Raw genomic sequence first — 25726 nt, forward strand, 5'->3', positions numbered from 1 at the left:
TTTATTTTTGGTTTATTCTTGGGTTTGGATTGTTTTTTTTTTATTAAAACATAAATCAATGGCTTTATTAGTATTCCTAAAACCATTTGGTCGGCAGGGCATTTGCCAGGGTTGCTTCGTAAGCCAAGACACACAACAACGACCGTACGTCACGCTGACACTGCGATAAAGTGACAGCCCGTCATCGTGCTGCCAACTGTGCGGAAATGGCAGCGCTTGCTCTTTTTCATTCCTTTCCGGTCTTCCTGTCAAACGTAGCGAATTTTCCTTGCTCGATTGCTCCGGATTTTCGCCCATAAACCGACGCACCTTGGTTGTCCAGGATGGCCAAAAAGAAAGGAGAGGAGCAGGACTTTGAGGAGGAGCCCAACTTTGACGATCCGGAAGGATTCGTGGACGATATATCGGACGAGGGTAAGTGCGATGCCGGATGCCGGCGGCGGTGACGATACGCTGCGTTTGTGTTAGTGTGTGTGTGTGTACATATGTGCTACGTTGAAGCTTTTTGTGGCTCCTTTTTACAAGAGTGAAATGTTCCCTCATTGCAGAGCTGCTGGGCGACTTCTTGAAGCAGAAACCGTGCGAATCGGACGGTGTGGAGAATGTGATCGTGGTCGACAACATTCCGATCGTCGGGGCGGCGCGTTTCGCCAAGCTGAACGGCATCATCGAGAAGCTGTTCAAGAACGCCGGCACGATCGTGAACGTGCACTACCCGAAGGACGAGGAGGACAACACGAAGGGGTACGCGTTCATCGAGTACAAGAACCAGGAGAGCGCGGAGGAGGCGGTGAAATCGTTGAACAACCATCGGTTGGACAAAAACTACAAGCTGCTGGTGAACCGGTTCTCCGACTTCCAGAAGTATTCGGACATACCGAAGGAATGGTCACCGCCCCAACCCCAACCGTACAAGGTGCAGAACGATCTGTACAACTTCCTGCTGGAAGCGGACGCGCAGGACCAGTTCTGCGTGGTGTCGGAAACGGTGCCCGGCTCGGTGCAGGTACAGTTCTGCCAGAACACCCAACCGGAACCGACCGAACTGCTGAAGCGCAAACAGTTCACCGACACGTACGTCAAGTGGTCACCGAAGGGTACGTACATCGTGACGTTCCACAAGCAGGGCGTCATCATCTGGGGCGGTTCGGACTTTGTCAAGCTGAACAAGTTCCCGCACGGTAACGCACAGTACGTGGACATTTCGCCGTGCGAGCAGTACCTGGTCACGTACGGTCCGAACGGGCAGAAGATTGTGATCTGGGACATTCGTACCGGGGCCGAGAAGCGTGCCTTCGTGTCGGACGGCATGTCGAACGCGTCGATGTTGCGCTGGTCGCACGACGACCGGTACGTGGCCCGGCTGGTCGACAGCCAGATACAGATCTACGACACGACCACCTTCTTCCTGCTGGACATGAAATCGATCCGGGTGGAGGGTATCCGCAACTTTAGCTGGTCACCGACGGACAATATCATCGCGTACTGGGTCGCGGAAGAGGTGGACGTGCCGGCGAAGGTAACGCTGATGGCCATCCCGAAGAAGACGGAGCTGCGCACGAAGAATCTGTTCAACGTGGCCGACTGCAAGATACACTGGCAAAAGTCGGGCGACTACCTGTGCGTGAAGGTGGACCGGTTTTCCAAATCGAAGAAGGAAAAGAAGGACAAGAAGGACTCGGACGTGAAGTTCCTCGGTATGTTCTACAACTTTGAAATTTTCCATATGCGCGAAAAGGACATTCCGGTCGATTCGGTCGAGGTGAAGGAAACGATCCTGGCATTCGCCTGGGAACCGGTCGGTTCCAAGTTCTCCATCATCCACGGCGAACCGGCGTCCGCTAACGTGAGCTTCTACGAGACGAACAAGGGCCAGGAACCGACGCTGGTGAAGAAGCTGGAGAAGAAGGTGTGCAGCCATCTGTTCTGGTCCCCGCGGGGACAGTTTATCGTGCTGGCGAACCTGCAGATGGGCACGTTCGAGTTTGTCGACACGAACGATTTCAGCATCATGAAGACGGGCGACCATTACCGGGCATCGGAGGTGGAATGGGATCCGACCGGACGGTACGTCGTGACGGGCACATCCGGAAAGGTGAGTTGAGATGCTTTGTGGGAGAGAGAGAAATTGTATCGGATGAACTGGAGGACCCATTAGGGAACTTTTTGTGGGATGTGGTGTCCCGTATCGGAAGTTCTCTTAGTTTAGCCTCCTAGAGTGTATTATGTTGGGCAAGCAGTAAACGCACCCTCAATGCTATTGCTTCATTATGGGTACGAGAAGCTCGTTCCGCACAGTAACACTTTATATATAGCGGTTTCCATGGATACAATGGACTAGATTACTGAATTGCTTTGTTTATTAAAGCGTATTTCAGTGAAGTGGAACTTACTTTCTAACTCGATAGTATCGAGTATGGGAGCGGTCCGGTAGTAGAGGCGACAAGGTTCCCCCGTAGAGAGGACTGACTATCTAACTACGTGGTATCATTAAGTCTAGTAGGCCAGAAATGGCAGGCATGACCTTGTGCAGGTCGTAAGGCCAAGAATCAATTATCAATAAGTTTAGTAAGCCGGCAATGGCAGCACCAAGACTTCGGGGTGGTAGTAGTTCCAAAGAAAGTGTCCGTCTTGTCTTTATCCAGCTCAGGATCAGTCGGAGGACCCATTAGGGAACTTTTTGTGGGATGTGGTATCCCGTATCGGAAGTTCTCTTAGTTTAGCCTCCTAGAGTGTATTATGTTGGGCAAGCAGTAAACGCACCCTCAATGCTCTTACTTCATTTTGGGTACGAGAAGCTCGTTCCGCACAGTAACACTTTATATATAGCGGTTTCCATGGATACAATGGACTAGATTACTGAATTGCTTTGTTTATTAAAGCGTATTTCAGTGAAGTGGAACTTAATTTCTAACTCGATAGTATCGAGTATGGGAGCGGTCCGGTGGTAGAGGCGACAAGGTTCCCCCGTAGAGAGGACTGACTATCTAACTACGTGGTATCATTAAGTCTAGTAGGCCAGAAATGGCAGGCATGACCTTGTGCAGGTCGTAAGGCCAAGAATCAATTATCAATAAGTTTAGCTAGCCAGCAATGGCAGCACCAAGACCTCGGGGATATAGTAGAGCCAAAGAAAGTGTCCGTTTTGTCTTTATCCAGCTTAGGATCAGTCGGAGGACCCATTAGGGAACTTTTTGTGGGATTTGGTGTCCTGTATCGGAAGTTCTCTTAGTTTAGCCTCCTAGAGTGTACTATGTTGGGCAAGTAGTAAATGCTCCCTCGATGTGTTTGATACATTTTGGGTACGTGAAGCTCGTTCCGCACAGGACATGATATAATAATTATAAGATTGCAGAGTTCGAGGACATAGTTGACAAGTTCACTAATACGATTTTTCCACCAGAATTCTCACCATCAAAATGAAGATGCGTTTATTCGAAAATGCTTATTTATTTACTTGCTTTGCTTTCTTCCCCTCCGCAGGCTAAGGAGGACCAGGGCTACTACATGTGGTCGTTCCAGGGACGCATCCTGAAGCGCGTCAATTTGAAGAACTTCATGCTGTTCCTGTGGCGTCCGCGTCCACCGACCCTACTGTCCGAGGCGAAGCAGAAGGAGATTCGCAAGAATCTGAAGAAGTACTACTCGCAGTTCGAGAGCAAGGACCGTTTGCGTATGACCCGCGCCTCGAAGGAGCTGATCGAGAAGCGTGCGAAGCTGCGCGAGCAGTTCACCGAGTACCGCTCGAAACGCGTCAAGGAGTGGGAGGAGCAGAAGAAGCGTCGTATGCAGTTACGAAACAGTACGTACACAGCCCTTTTGCTTTGTTTGAATTGCGAGTGTGGCAAGGGGGGCTTTTTTAACGATTTTTTCTCCCGTTTTCCTGTTTCACAGACATCGACACAGACACGCTGGAAGCAGATCCAGATAACGTAGAGGAAGAAATTGTTGAAATACTTGTACGTGAAGATACCACCATCATCGAGTAATCCGTAGAACGCAGCTCCTACACCCTTCTGCACGGGCTTTTATGGTGGCGTTCGCAACCATCCGTCAACATTCTACCCTTACGCCAGTGTGACCGCTGCTTTCGTTCCGGGGAGCGCTGTCACACGTGTGGGGATCTTTTACTGTGGTGGGAGGTACGCAGCAAGCGTCGTAAGAAACAGGAAAAGCAGCCTATTCGGTACTGTACGGGGAAGTTGCTCCACATCATACGCACACGGCTGATCTGTGTTTAAAACTTCCGCGTTTTGACCATTTTACAACCCCGACGCACGTAATAACCTAAGACCCTTTGTTTGCGTGGCGTCTAGGCGCTTCAACAAAAAAAAAAGTCTCGATATCGCGTGTGCGTGATTGTGTTTCGGTGTGTGAGAGAGGGTTTAGTTTAACGGGGTGTTTCTGGGTGTTCCGGTAGAGCTCATTAGTGGCGGATAATTTCGGACGGGAAGTCAGCCAGTGACGCAAGTCGATCCTTAGTATCCTCTCCAGATACTCTGGAAGGAAGTGTGGATTATCAGCAACATCTTCATAGGAGGGAAGGGAACGATTCTTCGTGGTTCTATTTCACACAGAAGCCTAAATAACTAATCCTCAATAAGATAATAGTGTTGTACCACATCAAAGTGGATAGGGAAGCCCCGTACTCTTCAGTATGATTATTAATAAATATAGTATGCTATTGTACGATACATCATTGGGCAGGCGGAAATGGATGCGTCTTTCTTCAACCGGCGGGTCTTTTGCCCTGATTCACCGAAAGAATTGGGATGGATGGAAAGGATATCGTTTTATTCGATTCTCATCTTATGCCTTTCCTATCAAATTGATGACTGCATGGAATTAAAAAAGGACACTAAAATGCATGTGCATTTATCACACTATTTGAAATGAATTTAATTTCGTTACAACAACAAAATGTCAAAATCTGCCATCTTCTCATGGCTGCAATTATTTTTCTACACTCTCAAATTTAAAATACTTTATACAACTAAAAAACGCACATTTTTGCTTTCATAAACTCCAAAATTTAAGCAAAAATGTGTCACCAACTGTCAACCGGTTTGTCCCGTTGCCTTCACAGCGCGCAATTGTGCAACGGGAAACACGGGGGCAACAGAAAAAAAGGGACAAAACAAATACACACACAGTGACAGTTGCTTGCGTCTGTTCGCCTCGTTTTGCGTACTGTTTTTGTTCTTTCGCAAAATACAACGTTGTACAGTTGTGTTCTTTACGCCTCACATTGCAGGATTCTACCGACGTTCCAAGGGCTAGGAAATTGTGACAACACGGACGGGTCCGTTTTCTTGGCGGCGGCATCGGTACGCGGTGAAGCAAGTGAGTGCTGCAAGCCTAGGGGCTCCGTTCAGCTGGTTCCCTACGTTTCGGTGCTAAAGTGCTCTAAGTTTTGCGAGAAAGCCAGCCAGCCAACCAGCCAGCCGATGTTGCGATAAACGCTCGATGGACCGTCCCGAGAGCTGCAGAGCGATGCGTGCGTGTGCTAATCGACTTCAGCAGAACGAGATGCCTTTATATCCTGCTGCCGCACTAGATGTTTGAACGGCGTTGTGCAACAAGAGAGTTTAGTTTTCCGTGCGTCAAGCGGCTAGTTAGTTGGCCGTGATTATTTCTCACGGCAACAAGAAGGGCACCGAGGGGGGAGGGCAAGAAAGTGCGTTTTCTTCTGGTATCGTCCAGTACGTGTGTGGTGAGTGTGTGTTTGTGTGGTGAAAATTGGTTGGTGGTGTGGAAAGTGTGGAAAGAAAATCGCATCGACACTGGGACGGTGCTAATCCATCGTCCTCGATACATCACCGTGCGCGGTAGGCATCCGCGGCATCATCTTGCAGAAACACAAGCGTGTCTAGCAACAACGGCGGATCCGCTACAACCAAGTAGCCATCGTCCAGCTCCAGCACACAACAACCACACAGGGACGTTTCAGGTTGCTGCTGCCTTGTTTGTTGGCCGAGGCACCTTCACCAGTGCGGCACGGCCGCATTTTCAGATAAACCACACACCTTGTTGTTTGTTTACACAGAAGATTCCAAAACCCTACCGAGAAGCTCCCCGGTATCCAGGCAGGTGAGTGAGTCGTTCAATGTATCATCATCATCATCATTACCTTTTCCCATTCTAGACAAATGATTTAGCCGTCATTTAGTTTACTATGTGCGAGACGAATTTCATTCATTCATGTGTCCCTCATCATTATTTGGACCTCATGTATGGGACTATATACTACGGACTAGTACTGCCTTCTGTGACGCATATGACTTGCACAAAGGCGCTATACGCCGATAACGGGACGTTGCGTGGCGACCATGGTGACATGATGACGACAACAACAAACACTAGCAACCCGAATTTTATGGCCTACTGATGTATTTATGCTCGCTTCGATACACGATGCGAATCGTCGATCGCGAATCGCATTTATGCTTCTCCAGCCAGCCAGTCAGCCAACCAACCAACCGGTCAGTTGGTCAGTGCGATCAGCTGAGCGCTGAATAATCCGGTTTTTCCGGCTGCCGGACCGGAGCGGTTCGATTTGTATTAGGAGCCGAATGCGATAGGAGCCCGTCTTCTCAGTCACTTATCTGCGTACAGTGTGGGACAAAATAATAAGCACACCCTACAAATTTGTATCTTAACTAAAATGCCGCATACTGTTCTATGGGTCATTTCAATTGGTCACAAAAGGAAGAGCGTGCTATAGGATTCTTTAGCTTTGAAACATAATATTTAAAACGAAAACAATACCCATCGAACGGTCGTTTATCAAGCTAAATGTTATCAGAAACCAACAGTGGGTAGTACCTTCTGCACAACGTTAAATGTTAGTAAATCAACCCTCTGCTGCTGGGACGTTTCGAGCTAACTTAGCGGTCTGATTGTTTTGCCCCGCAATGTATATTCGACAAATAAGCCCCTTTTAATGGTCGCGCTCAACCCCAACCCCTTTTAATATTCATCAGTCTGTGTGGTTAAAAGTCGAAAGCACTTTTCCGCTCCTAGATCAATGGCCCAAAGTGTCAACCTCGGGTACGGTCGGCCATCATCTCTTCTCACCGTCCGTTATTAATTTTTTCCCTCCTTTCATCTATTAATAGCGAACGATCGTTCTTTCGAGCGTGACTGATTTCATTGATTCTTCGGGCCACTCGCACCACTACTCGGCGTGTGTGTCGCGAGGAAGAAGGGGCCAGAGCAGGACATTGATTGAAGGCGAATCACCCAGCCACGCTCAGTATCGTTTAATTGCCAATGTTCTGAAATGCTGGCTTCTTGCTGTTACATCTATTTTTTTTATAAGACCACTCCACGCACTATGACATCACAGCTGAGCGAAATTATGTGTCGGGGACGGTCGCGATTAGGAGGCAATGTGGCGCATGGCGCTAGAAAAAAATACAACAGTTCCCGTCCCGATCATAAGAGCTCTTCTCGCACTCAGAGTGAAGAGCGCACAGCATGACACATTGTTTTGAAAATGGACTGTTTTCGTTCCTGAAAATACTACACGCCGCTATTTTCCCGCCGTTCTCTCGGTGTGTATGTATATATTTTTTTGTTTTCGCTGCTCAGCACATCCGTTAGCCGTGATTTAAACGATCGCAGACAGATTGGCTGTTGTCAGGGTTGTTTTGCGTGACTTCGGCTGCGTTTTTGCCCTCCCGGCACCCGGGGTTCGGAATGTGTGTTGGGGATTAAATTTAGCCAATTGTTTCGCACACAGATTCTGCCACAATTCATCATGCTAATTGTTTGGGTAAATGGACTAATTTATTAGGTGTGATGATTAGAGTTTTGCGTTTGTTGTACAGCAGCGATGATCCCGGCTAGCTGAGCGAGAATATTAAATCCTTGACACGATCGTTAAACACGGGGATGCGTTATTAACCTTCTTTACTAATCTTTTTTTTTTGGTACAGAAGAGTACCACATAAAAAGAAATTCATGAAGGCTGTGTGATAAAGAATATCGATTTGAGCCTCACTGCACTTGCAACATGTCTGATATAAGCTGTCTCACTTGCTGTCTTACACTAGTGGAAATAAGAATAAAACTAAGTTAAACTATGATTGTTTGGAATATCTCTAGTCACATTATTTGCGGTGAAATATTTTAATTTAATTTGCTTACTTATCAGGCGCTACAACCGCTTTTCGGTCTTGGCCTGCTGCATCAATCCTCGAAAACGATCGTCCGTATGGACGGCCTAAAAGGACTTTACGAGCTGGGTCGTCCGGTGTCAATCTCATGACGTGACCAGCCTACCTGGCTTGTCTAGCTCGCTGCACGATGCTGAGATCATCGTACAGCTCGTAGAGCTCGTCATTGTAGCGGCTCCTCCATTGTCCTTCCACACATACACGGGGCCAAAAATCATTCTGAGCATCTTCCTCTCGAACGCGCGGCTAAGAGGGCTTCGTCAGTTTTGGACAGAGTCCATGTCTCAGAGGCGTATGTGAGTACTGGGACTATAAATGTTCAGTACAGTCCCAGCTTCGTCCGTCGCGACAGGTATTTAGAGTGGAGAAGTTTCCTCATGCTGTAGTATGACCGGTTGGCAGCCAACCAAATTAATTTATATAAACATAACCACTAAGGCGATAGCGGCGCTAGTCTTCATACGGCGGTCCGAAGATCAAATCCTACCCGAACCACCTCTCCGTACGGAGTATAATCAAGTCAAGGAAAGCCAGAAATGATAGGCCAAGACCTCTGGAGGTTGTAGAGCCAAACAAGAATCATTATTCGTTATTTTCTACAAGTGTTTGTCACGCAAAATATCCTCGAATACAAAACAAAAACAGATTTTGCTATAAAATTACGCAATGAGTTGTTCATGAGTTAACAGCTCAAGACATGATACTTTGGAATTTATATTAAAATAGACAGAAATAGTAAAATGGCTCAAAGCGCTGGTCGAAATTAGCTCCAAACCCGTTGGTACATTTGTACCGCATCCCTGCATGGAAGAAATCTCGCCACAGAACTCTTACTCAATTTACACTAGATAGGAAATGTGTGGCAACTGGCACACCAAAGTATCATGCAACATTTTTCGAACAAATGCTTAGAACGCAATGCTGCAGAAATATTTAATATTTCGTACATTAATCATAATCGAAAATTATTCCCTGCCCTTATATGAAATGAAAAATAATTTAACAAAGTTGATTTATGAATTAATTAATTAATGTGTAGCTGTACTGCTTCGACAAATGATCGCTCTCCTGAGAACGCATGGGTTTGTTCTGTTTCGCAGGCTGGTTAAATGAAATTAGTACAATCATAAACAGTTGATGATAGTACGCAATAAAAAAACCATGAATTTAACGCTTCAATGATTGAGACACTGTATCAGTTGAGTGTATTTATAATTATTTTTTCCCATAGTGTAGCATTTTTATTTTTAAAGTACATACTATGCAAAAACAACATCGTTTGGAGTGTTGATGTTTGGGGTTAATGGACCGATCAGAATCATCCCAAAATTTGTCCTCGCTGTCTGGGTCATCCAGATGACGTGCGCGACGGCCGTCTTATCAGCAAACGGTTTAGCCAAGATCCACTAATACGAGCACGGTTTCCCACATGCCCAATTCACGAGCGTTTTGTGGACACGGAGAAACCACGGTTGGCAATACTTTGTCGCTAATCTTGGCGAGCACACACGCGAGCGCCACAAATGACAGCGCCGTCTGACAGCATTGCGCTTCTGACAGTGGTGTGTTCTGACTCCAGCGCCAGGTTAGTCGCGTCCATACCTCCGTGAACGTATCCCGCCGCCTCTCCGCACGCTGCTAGCCATGTTGGATGCGGCCGAAGGGCTGATAAGACACTGCACCAAGTCTGCGGTTCAGTGGTGCACCGGTGCGGGCTTGGGCAGCATGTTGACTCGGTGCACGATCCCTCACGATCGACGCCTCCGTTGATCGGGTTACAGTGATAGTGCGGTTTAAGTGCAGGGCGAACGCTAAAAGGTGTACAGTGTGTTAGGCAAAACGGAACTAAATTTTTTGACACGGTCCCAAACCCGGGGACTCTGATAATACTTGACGAATTTTAGTATCCAGTGTTTGTGTGCGGGTGTCTCGGTGTGTGTGCGAGTTTTAGATACGACAAGATGGACCGTCGTCCATTTCTACGAAACCGGGAACTATCGGAGTTGTCTCCGCTGACGCAATCCACCCCTGGCAGTAGCCAGCTCGGTGGAACAGGTGCACCAGGTCTGACGAGAAATCATTCCTACGGTAGCATTCTGCCGTACCTTGGCTTCCTGCGCAACTCGCTACGACGATCGGCTTCCTCCTCCAGCCAGGTACTGTGCGGGCGCGCCCAAACACGCCGTTTGTCCTCCGTGTGTGAGTGTGAGTGGTTGGAATGTTCGTCCGCTAATCTTTCCCATCTCATCTCTGTTTACATCTCGCCATTTGTGCTAACAATCATTTCCCCAACAGCAGCAGCACACCATTACAGGGGAGGGGTTTTGTCTGGTACTTCAATGTTTGCGTAAAACGGCACTGCAGGCGTATAGGAAACCTGTAAGGTAGTGTGTCCGTGTGTTTGGTGACATCTCACCAGCATCAAGAGACTGTGGCTGTACAGGCAGAAGATCCTTTCCGTGAAGCTATATCGTGGCTAATTTCGTGTTTCGAGTTTCATTCTACGATATTCAATCGATGCACTATAGTTAGAAATATGAGCTAGGCCCTTAATTAAAAACCTTTATAAAGAAGCGCTCATCTCCTTCTGTTTGTTTACATGATGCCGTGATTGGTTGGTCGCGCTATTGCTATTTTCGTGTCGACCCTGGCTTACTTTAAATTGGCTTTTACGCTTCGATCACGACCATCGCAATAAGCCCCGCTTATCAACGCGCTCCAGATTGATTCGTCTGAAAATCGTCCAAATCGAGGATGCGTTTAGTTGGCCATTATATGTTTTGATTTCTAACCTTTCTACGCTGAGTGCTGGCCATCCACATCACACCGATCGCTGTGTGATGTGGCCGCGGGATTGCGATGGCGCACACGTGGCTTTGCGGCACACAAAGCCGTTGCCGTGTCCGTGCCTGCCCGTGCTGGTATGACTTGCACCGGTGCACATCTCGTGATACAGAACCACTCGTGTGCGATCTTCCCTTCCGGTGACTTCAATTGATGCCGCCACCGTGCCATTATCAGTTTTTAGCTTGAGTACCTGTTAAGAGGCAGGGTTTGGCAGATATGGCATTTGATGGGTTACATTTTTAATAACAGGAATTTATAAAGTAAAATATTTTATCAAATAATATTGGAATTTTTAGAAGATATGAAGCACAGAAAAATAACTACTCAAGCGATTCGTCTTTAAAATGTAGTAATTTCGATCTTAGTAGCTTGGTGATTGGTTTGTGTCTTTGGTGTGCGCGCGCCTAAAAGTATGCAGTGGATTGTTTTAAGCACGAGTTTTCTAATGATGCGCTCTGTGTTACATTATCCTTCAGATATCATGACATTTTTTTAATTAATCTTTTAACGTAAAAACTGATGGTAATGGTGTTGCAATTAACTACACAAGATGACTTGCCTCTTATCTACAAATGACATCCAGCACACTGCCCTGCCATTAAACTGCTGCCTACTGCTAGTAGCGCACGCGCACTAGGTAATAGTATTAAAAAATCATAAAACCACGCTCTAACTTGAGTGTGATAATTGACTTCCTGCTGAGCTTGATGAAGCAGCATTGATTTCATATTGTGCCCGCGCTTGACTCGATTGTGCGCGCGAGCAGCGGGGGTCTGTCATTACTCAGCTGCACACCGTTGCACCTATCGAATTGATTTTCATCAAAGCTGTAGTGTGTTTTGTTTTGTAAGTTATGATTGCTAGAAATTGCTCCATGATTAATGGTGCTGCGGAATTGTTTCCGTAATTAATGAATTTTTAATGTGCGGGAGAGAGCTGATCGAATGATTGGTAATAGAAGTGTTTGTGGTCAAAAATGAATGACGCCTTCAGGTGCACTTGGGTTAAGAAACGTACCATTTTCTCTCTTTCATGAATATTTTTAAGAAAAAGTGTACTTACACTTCGCACTGTCTTATGAACCGATAAGTGGCTCGCGAACTAGCAAAGCGTATTGCATACTGACAGGGGTAAATTAAGCTACGCTGAGATGAATCCACTGGTGCTGATACCTGATAACAAAGTAACGATTTAACATTGTTGACTGTGAGCCATCTGTAGAGAACAGACCGATTCATTAAACGATTGAGATGCTTCCCTGATCGCTTTCGTTCCTTTCGCCCCTGCGGTAGACTGTGCTGAGGAAAGACAATTTGTCTCGAGATAACTGGCCCACGAAATCAGCTGTTGCCGGGTTTGGGACACACGCACGGCGACCCGCAGGCAACGCAACAGTGTTGTGTTGTTTGCTCCGAATTGCCATCCTGTCGTGCGTCCGTATGTGATCTTTACCGTGCACGGGCCCGTATCATCCGTCCTATCGTACGGTGGCGGCGCTGTAATAAAAAGAATTTTAATCACAGATACCCGACTATTCTCACGAGAGACCGGCAGGGCAACTCGATGCGTACGATACGCCACCGTACAAACAGGCTGGTTGCACCCGCGTGCGAGTGTGTCGCTGTCTGTTTGTCTGTCGGTCTGTCTGTCTGGCTGTGTGCGGCAAGCGCACGGCGTCGTGGACTTTTCCCGCGTCATGGCGTGCTGCTGTTGCTCAGTTGGCGAATGTTCATACAACCGGTCGCATCGCGTTCGCGGTTCGTGTCGGTGGTTTCCTTCGGTGATTCTAATCCGATACGGGGTTGCGAAGTGAGACGTACGAGATCGATTCGAACTGGTGGCACATCATTATCTGAACCTCGTGGTTGGTGGTTGTTGGTGATCGTGCAGAGAGTCTGCACTTGCGACCTATAGTCACAAAGCAAGCGTACTGTGCCTGTGTCTCACTCAACCAGTATTAATCTCTTCAATGTCTGGGGATGTTCAACATCATCTCCTCGTCGTCAGAAATTGTGATTATGAAAGTGCGCCTCCACTAGACCCCCAATAAGCGGCTGTGCCTGTTTTGTGATACTAATAGCGGGTGGCCGATTGTTCCGTGCCTTCACACAACTGTGCGGTCGATGCTGTAGGCGACAAAATGTTCAAAAGCAAACATCGTTCCGCCGGCCACGAGCATCATCATCACCACCATCAGCAGGTAAATATAGATCCGGACGGTTGCATCGATTGCTGCAACAGGTGGAATGGAACGGTGAGGCTTACGGGGATCGCTCTCGGTTTTGCGATTCACGATCCGCTAAGAGGAAGTAACATTTTAAAAACGGTAAAATCAACAAACCAACAGCAGCTAAATACAACCTCATTAGGTCGTGTCCGTTCGCTCACCTGAGGGAAAGCATTGGGGAGTGGCTTATCTGAGTGGTTGATAGGAATGAATTTTAGTGTGGGTAGAAATGAGTTAAAATCACAACATCACAACGTTTGTGGAAGCCTGTGATCATGCACCGAGGACGTGTATGTCCTACTGCCAAAACGGTAGAAAAAAGGACACACCGGGAAGCAGCTTTCGTCTCCAAATGTGTGTCCTACGTTCAATGGTCTCTATATGTGAGCGACATGTCTCCGTACGAGCACGCTGGTCACGGGTGTTTATTTGCGAAAAGATATCACGGCACACTGGTGGTGGCCACGGGATCTCTTATCAGCGCACCACCGAAGTACAAGAGCCACCATAAAGGTCCCGTTCGATTTATTGTGTCATTTATTGTGAGCTGATTAATTAGCGAAGAATCTCAATATTCTGATCAACTTTGCTTGGTAGAATGTGACAACGTGGTTGAAGATTACACTTCCCTCCGAATGGGTACTTAATGACCACTCGATCTATAATTCACCGTTCATCGACATCCAGGCGTTATCGGAACCGACCCGAGTGCTGTCCGTGGGTGTTCAAGACACGTATGATTTACAATGCTCCACTCCCGGTGTTTACTCATCGTAAAGCGATATGGCGGTTTAAATTGGACAATAAATTTTGTTCGTCAAGCAAGTCAAGAACGTGACATCTGGTGAGAAGTGCGTTAATTTATTCCAAACTCAATGTCCTTTACCGCTTGATAATGATGATATCAACGCCGCAGGACAGCCTTTAGAATCGTTTCTTCCGGTTGTGTTTGAGGCGGTGCATGAAGGCGGTTGAGAGAAGCGAGTAGTTCCTTCGAGTTTTATCTTTGGCCGTAACTAAAGCGACTTGACACACGACTGTACAAACGATGACATGACGATGACAAACGCTCATCATTATCTCATGCATTCATTCGGCGAGCACTTGGAAGAGGTTTACCTTACTTAATTAACTGCTATTAAAAAAAGCTGTTTAATGGGCATTATTCGTATTTAATTAACTGAGGTAAAATATATTCATAAGTTTCTTCACACTAATCGGAGGTGAAGCAAAAATTACATTCAGTCACATTGATCGTTACTGATTTGATTGATACTACCCAAACATATATCCTGATCGTATCATGATTTTTCCCCAACTGTCAACATTCCTATTTCATCGTGTGATATCAAAGTGTTCCTAAGTCACATTTCTATTGCAGCATACAATAAATGTCATTCCTTTCGCCGTGCATGTTATGTTAGTGTATGTTGTTTTTATTACGAAAAAAATGGTCCCAAACTAGGACCAGGATTGGTTGGTGGAATGTTCGTTGTGCTCGATGGTTCCTCCTTAATTTGCTCCGAGACGAGTGTTACTAGAACGAGCCTCTCCAAACGAGCTCCACCCGTTACTCCGTTACTAGCTCTGTGTAAATCGTTGGTGCCGTGACCAGGATATGTAACGCTTCCAGGCACCAGCGGTTAGCGGATAGCATTCTAGCGTAATGCGTTTTCTATATAGTGTAGTGGTTTTCGTTCACTGTTAGCGGAATATTAGACGTGCTAGAATAGAATGATTAGCGAGCCTTCTTCATCCTTTGGCTTTGGCATATAGAATAGAAGCGTTTGAACCTAATAGATATCCTAGCATATTGTGAGTAGTAGAGTTGGGGTGAAGTCGGATCTACTCTATACTGCAAAATTTACTTGATACGGGGTTTCCATCGTGTCTGGAAGGAATTCAGTAATCTTGCTCCAAGTATGGACCTTCAACTGACCCTTGGAAATCCTTCGCTCGATTGGAATAGATACTGATTGTGTGTATACTGTGCACTGTATCATCTATTCGGTTTTAATCGGTTAATAATTGAAAGCAGAAACTATTTTGGTTATAAATTCATCATTCTAACAAAACAAAGGTGATCATACACTATCATGAAAATCTCGGTAGGTGCTCGCTCTAGGTTTGCGTTTGCTTAGTCTCAGCCTTATAGTAACCGAAATCCCTCCATTAATTGGAATGAAACCGAATCGCCCTGTACCGTCCCCGTGCCCTCCTTGTCTAACGTTAAGCTGGCCCCGTTTTTCATCCCCTCCAGCCCCCCCCCCCCCAACCCGTTGGTTTGTTTGTTTTCTCTGTTTGCGTTTTAGTGCTGCCCATGCTGCATTTTGGAAGTTTAAGAATGCTGCTAATAAACGCGCCGCGCTAGCAACACTAGTCGCCTAGTCGGAATGCTCCGAATGGTTTGCCTACCAGAACGCGCCCGTTTACTATCTCTGTCTGTCTCTTCTGTTGTGTGTCTCTTATGCGTCGATTTTGCTGTTTTATTTCCAGACTGTTGTGTGTGTTGTGTATTTGTTTCGTTCGAACGCGCGCGTGTGTCTGTATGTGTCTCGTTTGTTCAGCTGTGCTAAAGCCGTCCGTCCCGATTACTCTACCCATTCGATCCCCGATCTGGATGCCCGTACCCCGTATGTAGACATTCAAGAAGGACTCGTCCGTTGGTTGTGCGTTTTGGGATCCTTCCATCGAGCTCTGTACGATGATCGTGTACAGAGCATGATCATGAGCAAGAATACCCAGAGCGCCACGCAGCACTGGAAGATATCGAAACAGGACCGTCACTAACCAGAAGCACACCCCATTCACTGAGGTAGAACAGAATCTACCAGAAAGCCTAACATCAACCCGACAATCATCGGTTTTGCCCCAAAACAAAAACCATCTCCACAAGTGATCATTACTGCGTCTTCGGTTTCTTTAGTCGCGCATGGATGGAGACAAGAGCTACGATCACGTGAAGGCGTTGGTGAGCAGCATTCACGGATCGTTCACCGATGCCTCACTGCTGGATCGCACCAATAATAACAGCCCGTCGGGGTTGCGAACGGCAGCGTCCACACCGTCCCGTTCACCATCACCCACGCCGGACGTGCTCCGGACGACTACCGAGGATGACTCGCAAACCCCAACCGCCTCCACCTTCCCAGCCGATGGTCAGGAACGGGCAGCGGCCGATGGTGCCGCCGCACCGGCCCCAACCGGATCGTCGGAAGTGCCCAGCGTACTGCCGATCGCTGGCAGCACCACCGTGCCCGGTAACAGCCACAGCACGCCGACGAGACTGCTGCAGCACCGGCTGCGCATACCGTCGCTGGTCGTAACAAGCTCGCTTTCGCCTTACCATCCGGGCAGTCTGCTCGCCGCCAGCGCTGACCCTGACCATACGACGCCCAGGCGGTTCAGTTTTGCGATCATGAGACGCCACTCCAATACGGTACCTACCTGCACACAAAACTAATTTCCATTCCGCTCAGAATGCTCTGTGCCTTCGCGCCTTTAGCTCAATCCCCGTACACCGTGAATCCGTTTTAGTGCGTGCGTGTTTTTGTGCGTGTTTGTGTTTGTTCCAGTTTCCTCAAAATGCTCCATTTTCCATGATCGTGTTTTGCTCTCACTGCTATTAGTACTACTACTACTACTACTACAAACGCTACTTCTTTCGCTGCATTCTTTTAGTAACATTCTATGATCGCTCTTGCTCTCTCTCTCCCTCTCTCTCTTTCTAATGCTCCTGTCATTTCTCCTGTTGACACTTCTCTTGTACGCATTTGACACACTGGACCACCACTAACCACTATATTCTGTCAAATCGTTCGCTGGCCACGCATCATTCCAAAACTGTCATTAGCGTTCTCTTTGATTCGATCCGATGTTTTATGTATATCACCTCTTTGTTACTTTGTTGTACATTACAATTCCTCGTTTTCACTCGTTTTTGATAACCCTCTCTTGTTTCCCATTTGTCACCGGTTTCTAACAAATTAATTCCCTTAAGATGTTTATTCCAATAACAACACCACCTACCATTTTACGAATGATGAATTATTTTTTTTACCTAAAACCTAAAGTCCTCTTTACTGTTTGATGTGTAGCGCACGTCAACTGTGACTGTGATAAGTGTAGCACATTACAGTTGATCTCTCTGTGTTGACTATTTGTTTGATGTATCTTTTATACGGTAGTGTCGTTTTACCATCGTTTTCTATCTGATTGTGTTTAATAGTGTAATTTATACATGTTTTAGTCAGTTGTTTGATTTTGTTTCGATGTTTGATCACTAATATAAATTTAAATTGATTGAACGACTAATGGAAGTATACTATCTTATGTGCCGATTTTTTAAAATCTTTTTTTCCAATTCACGATAGTGACTAATACCGAAAATGTTTATCAAATCCAAAGCCGTATTATTAACCAGGTGTAGCGCTACTGTCTTACCTGTAGCGTCCGCCTTCTTAATGGTCCGACAGTGCAAATGGTTCGAAACGGGATCATCTGCTACATTATAGTCCGGTACAGTGAGCAAATAGTTGGCAAGATTTCAATGCGCTTTTTTGTTGCTAGCAAAAATATACTCATTTTACGCCGAAAGGGAGGTTCATCAAGAAGGCAACCGGCATTGAAAAGATGCCGTCCGTTAATTCGTGACAAATTAGAAGATGGTTTGGAATAGGCACGATGCTCCCCAATGATACAGGTGCATTTGGGATTGGTTGGCGGCATTACTTAGCAAATCACTGTCATTGTTAGGGAAATACCGTACTGCGTGAACCTGCATTATAAAGTAGAATGAGAAGAGGGCGGTGAGGCAAAGAATCACTTGAACTGAGCTTGGAGCAGGTTCGCGTGGCGTCCTGTGCGTGCAGGAGTAATTGAATTTCAAATCGACCGTTTGTTTTTATTTCGACGGTCTGTTGCTATCGTACACAGCCAAGAGTTCGCTGTACGGAGAGTAAAGGTGTTGCGCATTCAGGATATCGACAGATTGTACGTCCGGATACAGGTTGCCTTACATTTAAATCACTCGTATTAGGTGTGTTTCAATGTATTTAAATACAGCTTACACGTGTCAATGATTAAAACGGCACTTAGAATGTAATGGCATATTTATGAGCTGACACACGAGCTGAAAATATAAGTAATCGCTATGCTGCGTAGTAATTGATCTACGTGTAAGGATACTGTTTCTAAGTCAAATCAACCTGAATTGAGAATTTATTGCTCAATTTTAGCACTCGAAGCACTGTTTTTTAACGTACTAAGTACTAAGTGCGACTCTAAAACGTCACGAATCGTTATGCGTTATAAGAGGGTAACGCTTTTCAGGGGTGCTCAATAATATATTTTTTTTCATGGCTGCAATATTTTCTTTAATTATATTTTATAAAATAATATATGGTTTGCCAATTTCCCTCGAACTTTTGGAATATGTTCTCGCTGGTTAACAAAAATCGATCAGATCACCATCAGAAAAATAGACGTTACAAGGCGTTACTATGCACTAACGCTGTGCTGTGTTGGAGACCATCACTCGGACGTTTGACTGACTGTCCAGTTACGTGACGCAAATGATTCAGTAGACCTTTATACGGGGTTCACGATTTTAGTGACGGTTGTCAAAGCCGGTAGGATACGCTGCTTAGGGCACGTTATGAGGATGCCGACTCATGCCCTACCAGGAAGGTGTTCGTCAGCGACCCGTTCGGCACGAGGCGTAGAGAAGGGCAGTGAGCTCGTTGGCTGGACCAAGTGGAGTCGGACCTGAAGGAGCTCGGATGCAGCCGGGGGTGGCGGAGTGCAGCTGTGGGCCGAGGCTCCTGGAAATGGATTGGACACCAGGCCTTGTCTCTTAGACGTGTTCCATAGGAGCAGGCCAAGAAAGAAGAAGAAGAAGCTGCCAGTGATGCCTTCCTTCATATCTGAACTCTCTACGATGTAATTATTATGATGAAATTCCGATTATAAGTGAAAGACTGAGTACAAACAGGGCAATTTTATTTTGACAGTAGGACCACGACTTAAATCGCCCAACTTAAAAAGCCCCAACTCATTACAAAGATCAATGGACCGTGCCGCTGACGTCCCTCCGTCTCTGCGCGAGGACAAGCCCCACTGCACGAGATGACCATTTTCGTGGAAAAATCTCTGCCCCCCCCCCCTCTCAAACAACTGCGCTGACAGCTAGAACGACATGACGTGGTGTGTCGCTCGAGTCACGGCAACTTCCCATTCCCGTGGCCCGCCGGGGGCGACATCGACCCGGGTGCTATGTGCTCAGCTGCGTTCATCGATTTGGATTCGCTCACGCAGCTTCTCTTTGCCCTGCTCGCTTGCTTTTTTCGCTCTCGGTTGCCTCCGGAATCGGATTGCGATTTGTGATAATCAAGCGCACCGCATCAGCTGGAATACCTGTTTTTTCTTTCCGAGCAGGGAGGCGTTTTGCAGGGTTCGCTCTGCTTGCTTGCTCAGGACCGGACACACGGAGGATAACGCCATGGTGGGTGTTCCGTCGGTCAGGTCGCACCACGCTGCTCAGTCTGTGTAGTGCGCTCGAACGCGACTGATCGAACCGAGCGCAACGATCGACGGTTCGGTGTGGTGTGTGTGTACACACGCAGGCGTGTGCTCGCTTGTGTTCGCCAAGGGGTTCCGCGGCCCTTACCTGATCTCGTTTGTGCTGAGCTGCGCGTGTGGTCGTCGCTTGGTTGTCGCTGCGACACCCCATAATGCACCGTGCTGTGGCTCGGTGCAGATGTTGTTGGCCGGTGCAGTGCTGTTGGCACCGACACGTCCAGCGGGAAGAACGGAAATCGTTGTGCTGTTTCGCTAGTGCCTCTATGATAGTAGTGTAGGCTAACGTATTCGCTTATCACCACCAGTGCAGTGTGTTCATGTAGCAAAATCTCCGCGCTACTGTAAGGAAAACCCTCCAAAACCACCAAAGTGTTGTTTTGCGCCTTTTTTGTGCTGTCAGTTACGGTTTAAGTTTAAATTTTATTTATCCCCAAAATTGTCTCACCGGGCATCCTTTTTTATAAATTCACGACGTAACACATATTTTATCGAAGTCCGCGTGTGCGTGCGTGTATGTGCCATAACAATGTAAAATAAAAGTTTAATTTACGTTCTGTGGCGAAGCTTTTACATTCTTGTGCGATTCCCATTCACATTCTGAAATGACGTCGTAACTCCATTTCTGGAGAAGTGGAGCAGCTCGGCTGAATGGACATTTGCGCAACATCTGTAGGGAGCATTCGCTGAAGTGATCCCTCATCGAATACTAAAAATGTTTGAAAATGTTGTTGTTGAAATGTTTGGAAAAGGGAATCAATATTGGAATATTTTCTACTTTTTCAAGTTATTTCAATACGAATAGCTTTTCGTCCCTATTCCCACAACCGCAATCCTGTGAGGTCTTGGTCCAGCATTTTTTTTTTAAACTTTGGAATAAAATTAAAAGAAAAGAATCTTGGGTATCTCACACGTGCTCCACATGCTCGGTGGGGGAAACTCTAGCCCCCCGAAAAGCGGTTCAAACCATTTTAGTTTTGTGTGTGTGTGTGTGTGTAGCATAATTAATTCCTGAGAGGTGTGTCCGGCAAATTCCATCAAGTTCGTGCTGATTTTAGCTCATTTGCCGATACACTACAAGCGTGAAGTTTCAAGCACACGGGAAAGGTCGGGGTTCTCTGACCAAAAACACACACTCAACAAAAACAAAAAAAAACTTGTAATACCAATCACTTTTGTGACCGGATTGGTTAATATTTTTATGGGGTGAAATTTATAGCACCGCCAAACAGAACGCCTATCCTAGGGAATACCCGCAGCAGCCTTGATCAGGTGCGATCAGGTGGCTTATCGTTCTACATTTGCATAGGAAAACAGCTTTTGATAAAGTTAGCAGTTTCCGATAATTAGGACAATAGGGGTTTTACGCATTATCGGAGGAGGAGCATAATCCGTACGGGTTTCTCCAAAAACACATACTTCTCTGATGGTCCGACGGTCCATCATGATGGTGATGAAGGACCGGCAGGGTTTGAATTCAACGGTTAACGAATTAATAAGATACAGAAAAAGATTTTTTTTCCTTTCTACATACCGCAGCTTGGGGAGATCCTCCCCCCAAAGCAAGATCATTCCAAAGATCGTTCAAAAATTGTGTTTCTCAAAAAACTCCACTAATCAAGACAACTCTGTGTAGCGTCTCGGTAGAAGAAGAACAAGTTTTAGCCACATAATTCTTAACGCAAATATCTTGGCTATCTGTAGCCGTTGCCTCTCAGCAGCTCGGCTACATTTCGTTAACCCGCGATTGATAACGGGCCATAAAGCGGGGCTTGATTGCGTGATTTTGTGTTCCTCGAAAAAAAATCCTTTGAAGCAATTTATGGTTTCTCACAAATTAAAACCCCTTGGGAACGCTTCGTTCGTTCAACCATTTTGAGGATTTTTATTCACCAATGGACCCCCCCAAAAAAAAAAGAACTCCACACAATAAGTATTACAACTTGACTTTCGAATAAATGGAAAGCTTTCTAAGAAATTGTACGAACACACGCACCCTGCTCGAAGGGTGCTCCAAAGCTTGCCCAAAAATAAGCCGGGATACTTTACCGAACTGACAGCACAAAAGGCGTAAAACGTTACAGAATGAAAATAATTTATTTCGTTCCGCATCGCTCCTTTCACAGCGGGCGATTTTTGGTATTTGTGGTGCGAAAATCCGGGAGAAAAGCGGAAGATTTACCGAAAGTGGCAGACAGGCAGGATTGGTGTTTGGTGTCCGCCTGGTTGGTTGCTTGCGGCAAAGCAGTAACACAGAACCATTCGCAGCAAATAAAAGTGTTCGCCAAGAAGCACTAAATAAATCGCTCACTGCCGATTGCGTGCGCGCAAAACAAAAACGTTGATCGAAGTTCCTCGCGGGGCGAACAGGGCCAAAGATTGCACACCTCCCGGCTTCCTTCTCTTGGCTACCAAAGTGTATGTGTATGTGTGTGTATATGTGTATCTGTATGTGGTTGCGCTCGATCAGTGATAATACAGTTGTGTGTAAGCTACTACTACCACCACTACTACTAGTACTACCATTATTCGTCTAAGGACTCTCAGTCCTCAGGCACTACCGAGATGAAAGTGATCGGTTACGATGAGCTGATCCTGAACGTTCAGCGCCTCAAGGCGTACGGCCGTCGCATTACCCGGTCGTCCAAAGTGCATGTATGTAAATAACTTCTTTACCCATGAGCGATGAGTTGCAAATTCGGTTACTAACAAACAGCAAACAAACAAAAAAAGACCAGGGGGAAATTCTTTATCAATTCTTCCAGCAGCGACGCAAAAATCCCCTCCCATTCGATCGTATGATATGTTATTGAAAAGTTTCTACACGATCAAAACAGCAGGCAATAGTTATTTTCGTCCAACGTCACTCAATAGCGTCGTTGCGTCATGGAACATTGGGGCGTCAAAAACCCGTCAAACCCGAGAGGCGCAATAAGGATGGCCGGGTAATTCCCAGTGGTGCTTTGGTTTTGGATCTGGAACACAAAAGCAAGTCCAATCCCGGATACAACAGTTGGCCAATTAATTGAAGCGCAATATCGAAGCCCAAACTTAAATGTGGGGGAATTACAATGATTGGTTGTCATCTAAAGGCCAAGAATTTTATGTTGTTTTAGCACCTTGTGTGTGTGTGTCAAGGTTTATGGGCTAGCGAAAGCCTTGCTTATGAGATGAGTGATCATTGCTTTAGCTAAGACACGAACCTTATTAAATTGAATCGTGAAGAATTGTCGAAGCCTGTGACTACATGTTGAGCTGGGAATTTCCCTTTTAATTACTTCTTCTGGTGGCCTGATGCTATCTCGATCGTTATGATCAACAAGAACATTCTCAAATATAAATTTACTTATCAATATCCAACAAGGAATTAAAACGATGCTATAAAAGCTATAAAATATGTAAATCAATTGATCTATTGCTCTGACTACTCAGCGCGTTTAAGTGAATATCGAGTGAATAACAAGCTACTTAGTACATCTAAATTAACACAAAGTCCAATTTAATCTAGCTACTGCTTTTATTCCAAACTGATTAGTGTGTAATTAGAAATTCAATCGCAAAGCCATCAGCAATCATTATTAGTGCTACTAACGATTACTGTATTGATCGGCAGGCACATGGTTCTATTGATCCGTTTATAGCATTGGGCAAAGGTACAAATGCTATAAAATATTTATTGGTAGAAATTCCATCTAATATCGACAAAGGGGGTTAAGTAAAGCTACATCCTTGAACCATTTGCACATGGAATATTTATTCTATTCCATCCAATATAAAGATCTAAAGTATCGTAGATAAGGCTGCTATAATTTTTATTTTAATATTCTAAGATAGCGCCCTCTCTTGGAAAAAACTGTGTACCAACAGCGAGCTAAGTAGTTACTTCGTAAAATTTTCAGAACCTTTTTTAACCGTACAATCTATTCTGTTTAATTAAATGAGTAAATAACTTAAGTGACTCCAACTGATTCTCTTTCTCTACGCTATGGACAGCTTCAGGGACAGTCTACTCAAGACAAAATGGGTCACCACGTGTGATCCGGTCCGTGCTAAACCGGAACCACCAGTTCAAAGCGATTGAATTATTACCACCCTCCCCCGCACGTCTGAGGCATAAGCATTCCCACCGACCTTGAGCTTCTAGTGGGCCACCTCCATCTACAGAAACCACACCCATTCCTTGTGTCCTGCGCTTGGGTTTGAAACACCTTTGCAAACAAACAATCAGGATATACACTCGTGTCCAAGAAAGAATGCATCAATGGTTGGAGCAGTGGGTAGGCAATGCTTTCTGACCTCCCATGACTAAACACAGACCACAGGCACCCTCAAGAAGCGGAAGGTATTGTAAAAAGGGAAAGATTTGCATTCCCCGGCCCCGCTGGTGCAACCTTCTTGCCTGCACCCTTAATCAGTGAGCTTAAACGATTCCAGTAGCCCCAGGCTACCTGAAGAAAACTTCCAAGTGCACTGTCGGTGTGGTCGCCGTGGTGCGTTTCCAGTTCTAGTGTCATGTAGCCAGCAGCAGCAACCACGTTAGGCAGAACAAATTCTCTGAATCGCCACAGGGGTGCGAATGCGCGGGTGTTATTAATTAAGTAAGGGCTCATTTAAAAGTATAATACTTAAAACAATCCGATAAGGAAAGCAACGGGGCAAACCACGCGCCCGCTCGCAACTGCTTTCTGGCGTCGGTTCGGTGAGCAGTAGCTCTAAGCCTACAGCGCCGGCTCGTTTTGTTCTACATGCTGTGTTCTACGGACAGCCTCCGCGCGAGTTGGAAGTCAAAGTGGTTTGTTTTCTTTTTCCCGCTTTGCCTGCCGGAGGGGGGCGCAGCGTCAAGTTTAGTCGTTAGTAACTCGATCAGCGGCATGCATCGTTGGTTCGGGGCAGGTCGTGCTAGCTGGCCCGCACGATACACCCATCGATCCAAATCAATCAATCTGAGACGCGATCGTCGCTGCTAAGTAGTACCGACAGCGGATTACTGGAGGAAAATTGCGATCATAACTATAATCGACTGAGTGTAGCTGTGCTCGATACACCGAGTAAAGTCTTCCCCGGATCACCCTTGTTCCTTACTTTATCAATTTGTCACTCGCATGATCGGTATGAAATCACGGTGTAATTGTGTTTACATTGCTCAGCGCAATTGCAGTTGTCGCTAACTTCATTACGCGATCCTTACCGTGTGTGCTGTGGTGTTGCAAAAGCATCGAACCGACTCGACGAACAGAATGTTTCATAATGAAGCGCAGCACATACACGGCACAACCACTACTGCACTTCCCAAGCGGCTCAAACACGCTCGGCACGCCAACGACGACAAAGCCTGTGACCCTAATTGGCCGGCGTCCAAAAGAAGAGATCACCAGGTAATCGTACCTGATGATGGCAAAATTGTTCCTCATTTAGCCATCCACTGGCTGGTGAAATTATGGCCCGATTGCTCAATGTGAGCACGGTAATTCCGTCCTCGAAAAACCGGAACCACGGGTCCGATGGGGTGCGACCATCAGTCGGGAGTGGTGTGTGCACCTCCGATCGCGGGTCAATTGGCCACTGGTAGCTGTGGTAGCTTGCTGCCCCGGTCTGCATGTTTGTTTTATTCCACCGCTAATGATCTCATCGGTTGCTGCTGCGGGCGGTGGGTGTCTCCCAGGTCTGTGTCGCACCGTGGCGGTCAAACGGCCAGGGCAAACTCTTCTGAACGGGGTTTTGCACCGAGAATGCAACTCTTAATACCATGTCGGGTATGGACCACCACTCTTCAGCACCAGCAACCGGTATGGTAATGAAATGGTGGACGAGAGTTTAACTGCGCAAATAGGCAGTCGGCACTGCCAGTGTCTACAGTAGTGTGCCTTCGGCACCTGAACCAGTGTACCAGCACCAG

The 25726-nt window shown here is 46.3% G+C and overlaps 2 protein-coding genes across 12 annotated transcripts in view; both read left to right on the forward strand.

Annotated features, from left to right (window-relative positions):
* Positions 1-188: 188 nt before the first annotated feature.
* On the forward strand, positions 189-4714 carry LOC118504024 (eukaryotic translation initiation factor 3 subunit B). Its single transcript, XM_036038003.1, has 4 exons — positions 189-414; positions 549-2095; positions 3484-3802; positions 3895-4714. Exons 1-4 carry the CDS (start codon positions 324-326, stop codon positions 3987-3989), a joined length of 2052 nt encoding a protein of 683 aa, XP_035893896.1. The 5' UTR covers positions 189-323; the 3' UTR covers positions 3990-4714.
* A 431-nt stretch (positions 4715-5145) lies between these two features.
* LOC118504022 (kinase D-interacting substrate of 220 kDa) overlaps positions 5146-25726 on the forward strand; it is a 33633-nt gene continuing 13052 nt past the window's right edge. For 4 of the 11 annotated variants that reach the window (XM_036037990.1, XM_036037993.1, XM_036037991.1 and 1 more), the window contains exon 1: positions 16181-16693. In XM_036037990.1, the coding sequence (XP_035893883.1) occupies positions 16187-16693 (507 nt within the window). In that variant the 5' untranslated portion in view covers positions 16181-16186. Of the gene's footprint in view, positions 6091-9713; positions 10337-12670; positions 13228-16180; positions 16694-19812; positions 20175-21956; positions 22486-25726 lie in introns of those variants that run through there. The other 7 variants (XM_036037995.1, XM_036037992.1, XM_036037997.1 and 4 more) reach the window with 7 other exon arrangements.

Source organism: Anopheles stephensi, chromosome 2 (assembly GCF_013141755.1).
Source record: "Anopheles stephensi strain Indian chromosome 2, UCI_ANSTEP_V1.0, whole genome shotgun sequence".
Classification (NCBI taxonomy): domain Eukaryota; kingdom Metazoa; phylum Arthropoda; class Insecta; order Diptera; family Culicidae; genus Anopheles; species Anopheles stephensi.

What these genes read in the sequence shown, in the direction of transcription:
- LOC118504024 (XM_036038003.1), top strand. Translation starts at nt 324, where the DNA reads ATGGCCAAAAAGAAAGGAGAGGAGCAGGACTTTGAGGAGGAGCCCAAC. An exon ending in TGACGGGCACATCCGGAAAG is followed by an intron (nt 2,096 to 3,483) that starts GTGAGTTGAGAT and finishes TCCCCTCCGCAG; the next exon opens with GCTAAGGAGGACCAGGGCTA. An exon ending in TCGTATGCAGTTACGAAACA is followed by an intron (nt 3,803 to 3,894) that starts GTACGTACACAG and finishes CCTGTTTCACAG; the next exon opens with ACATCGACACAGACACGCTG.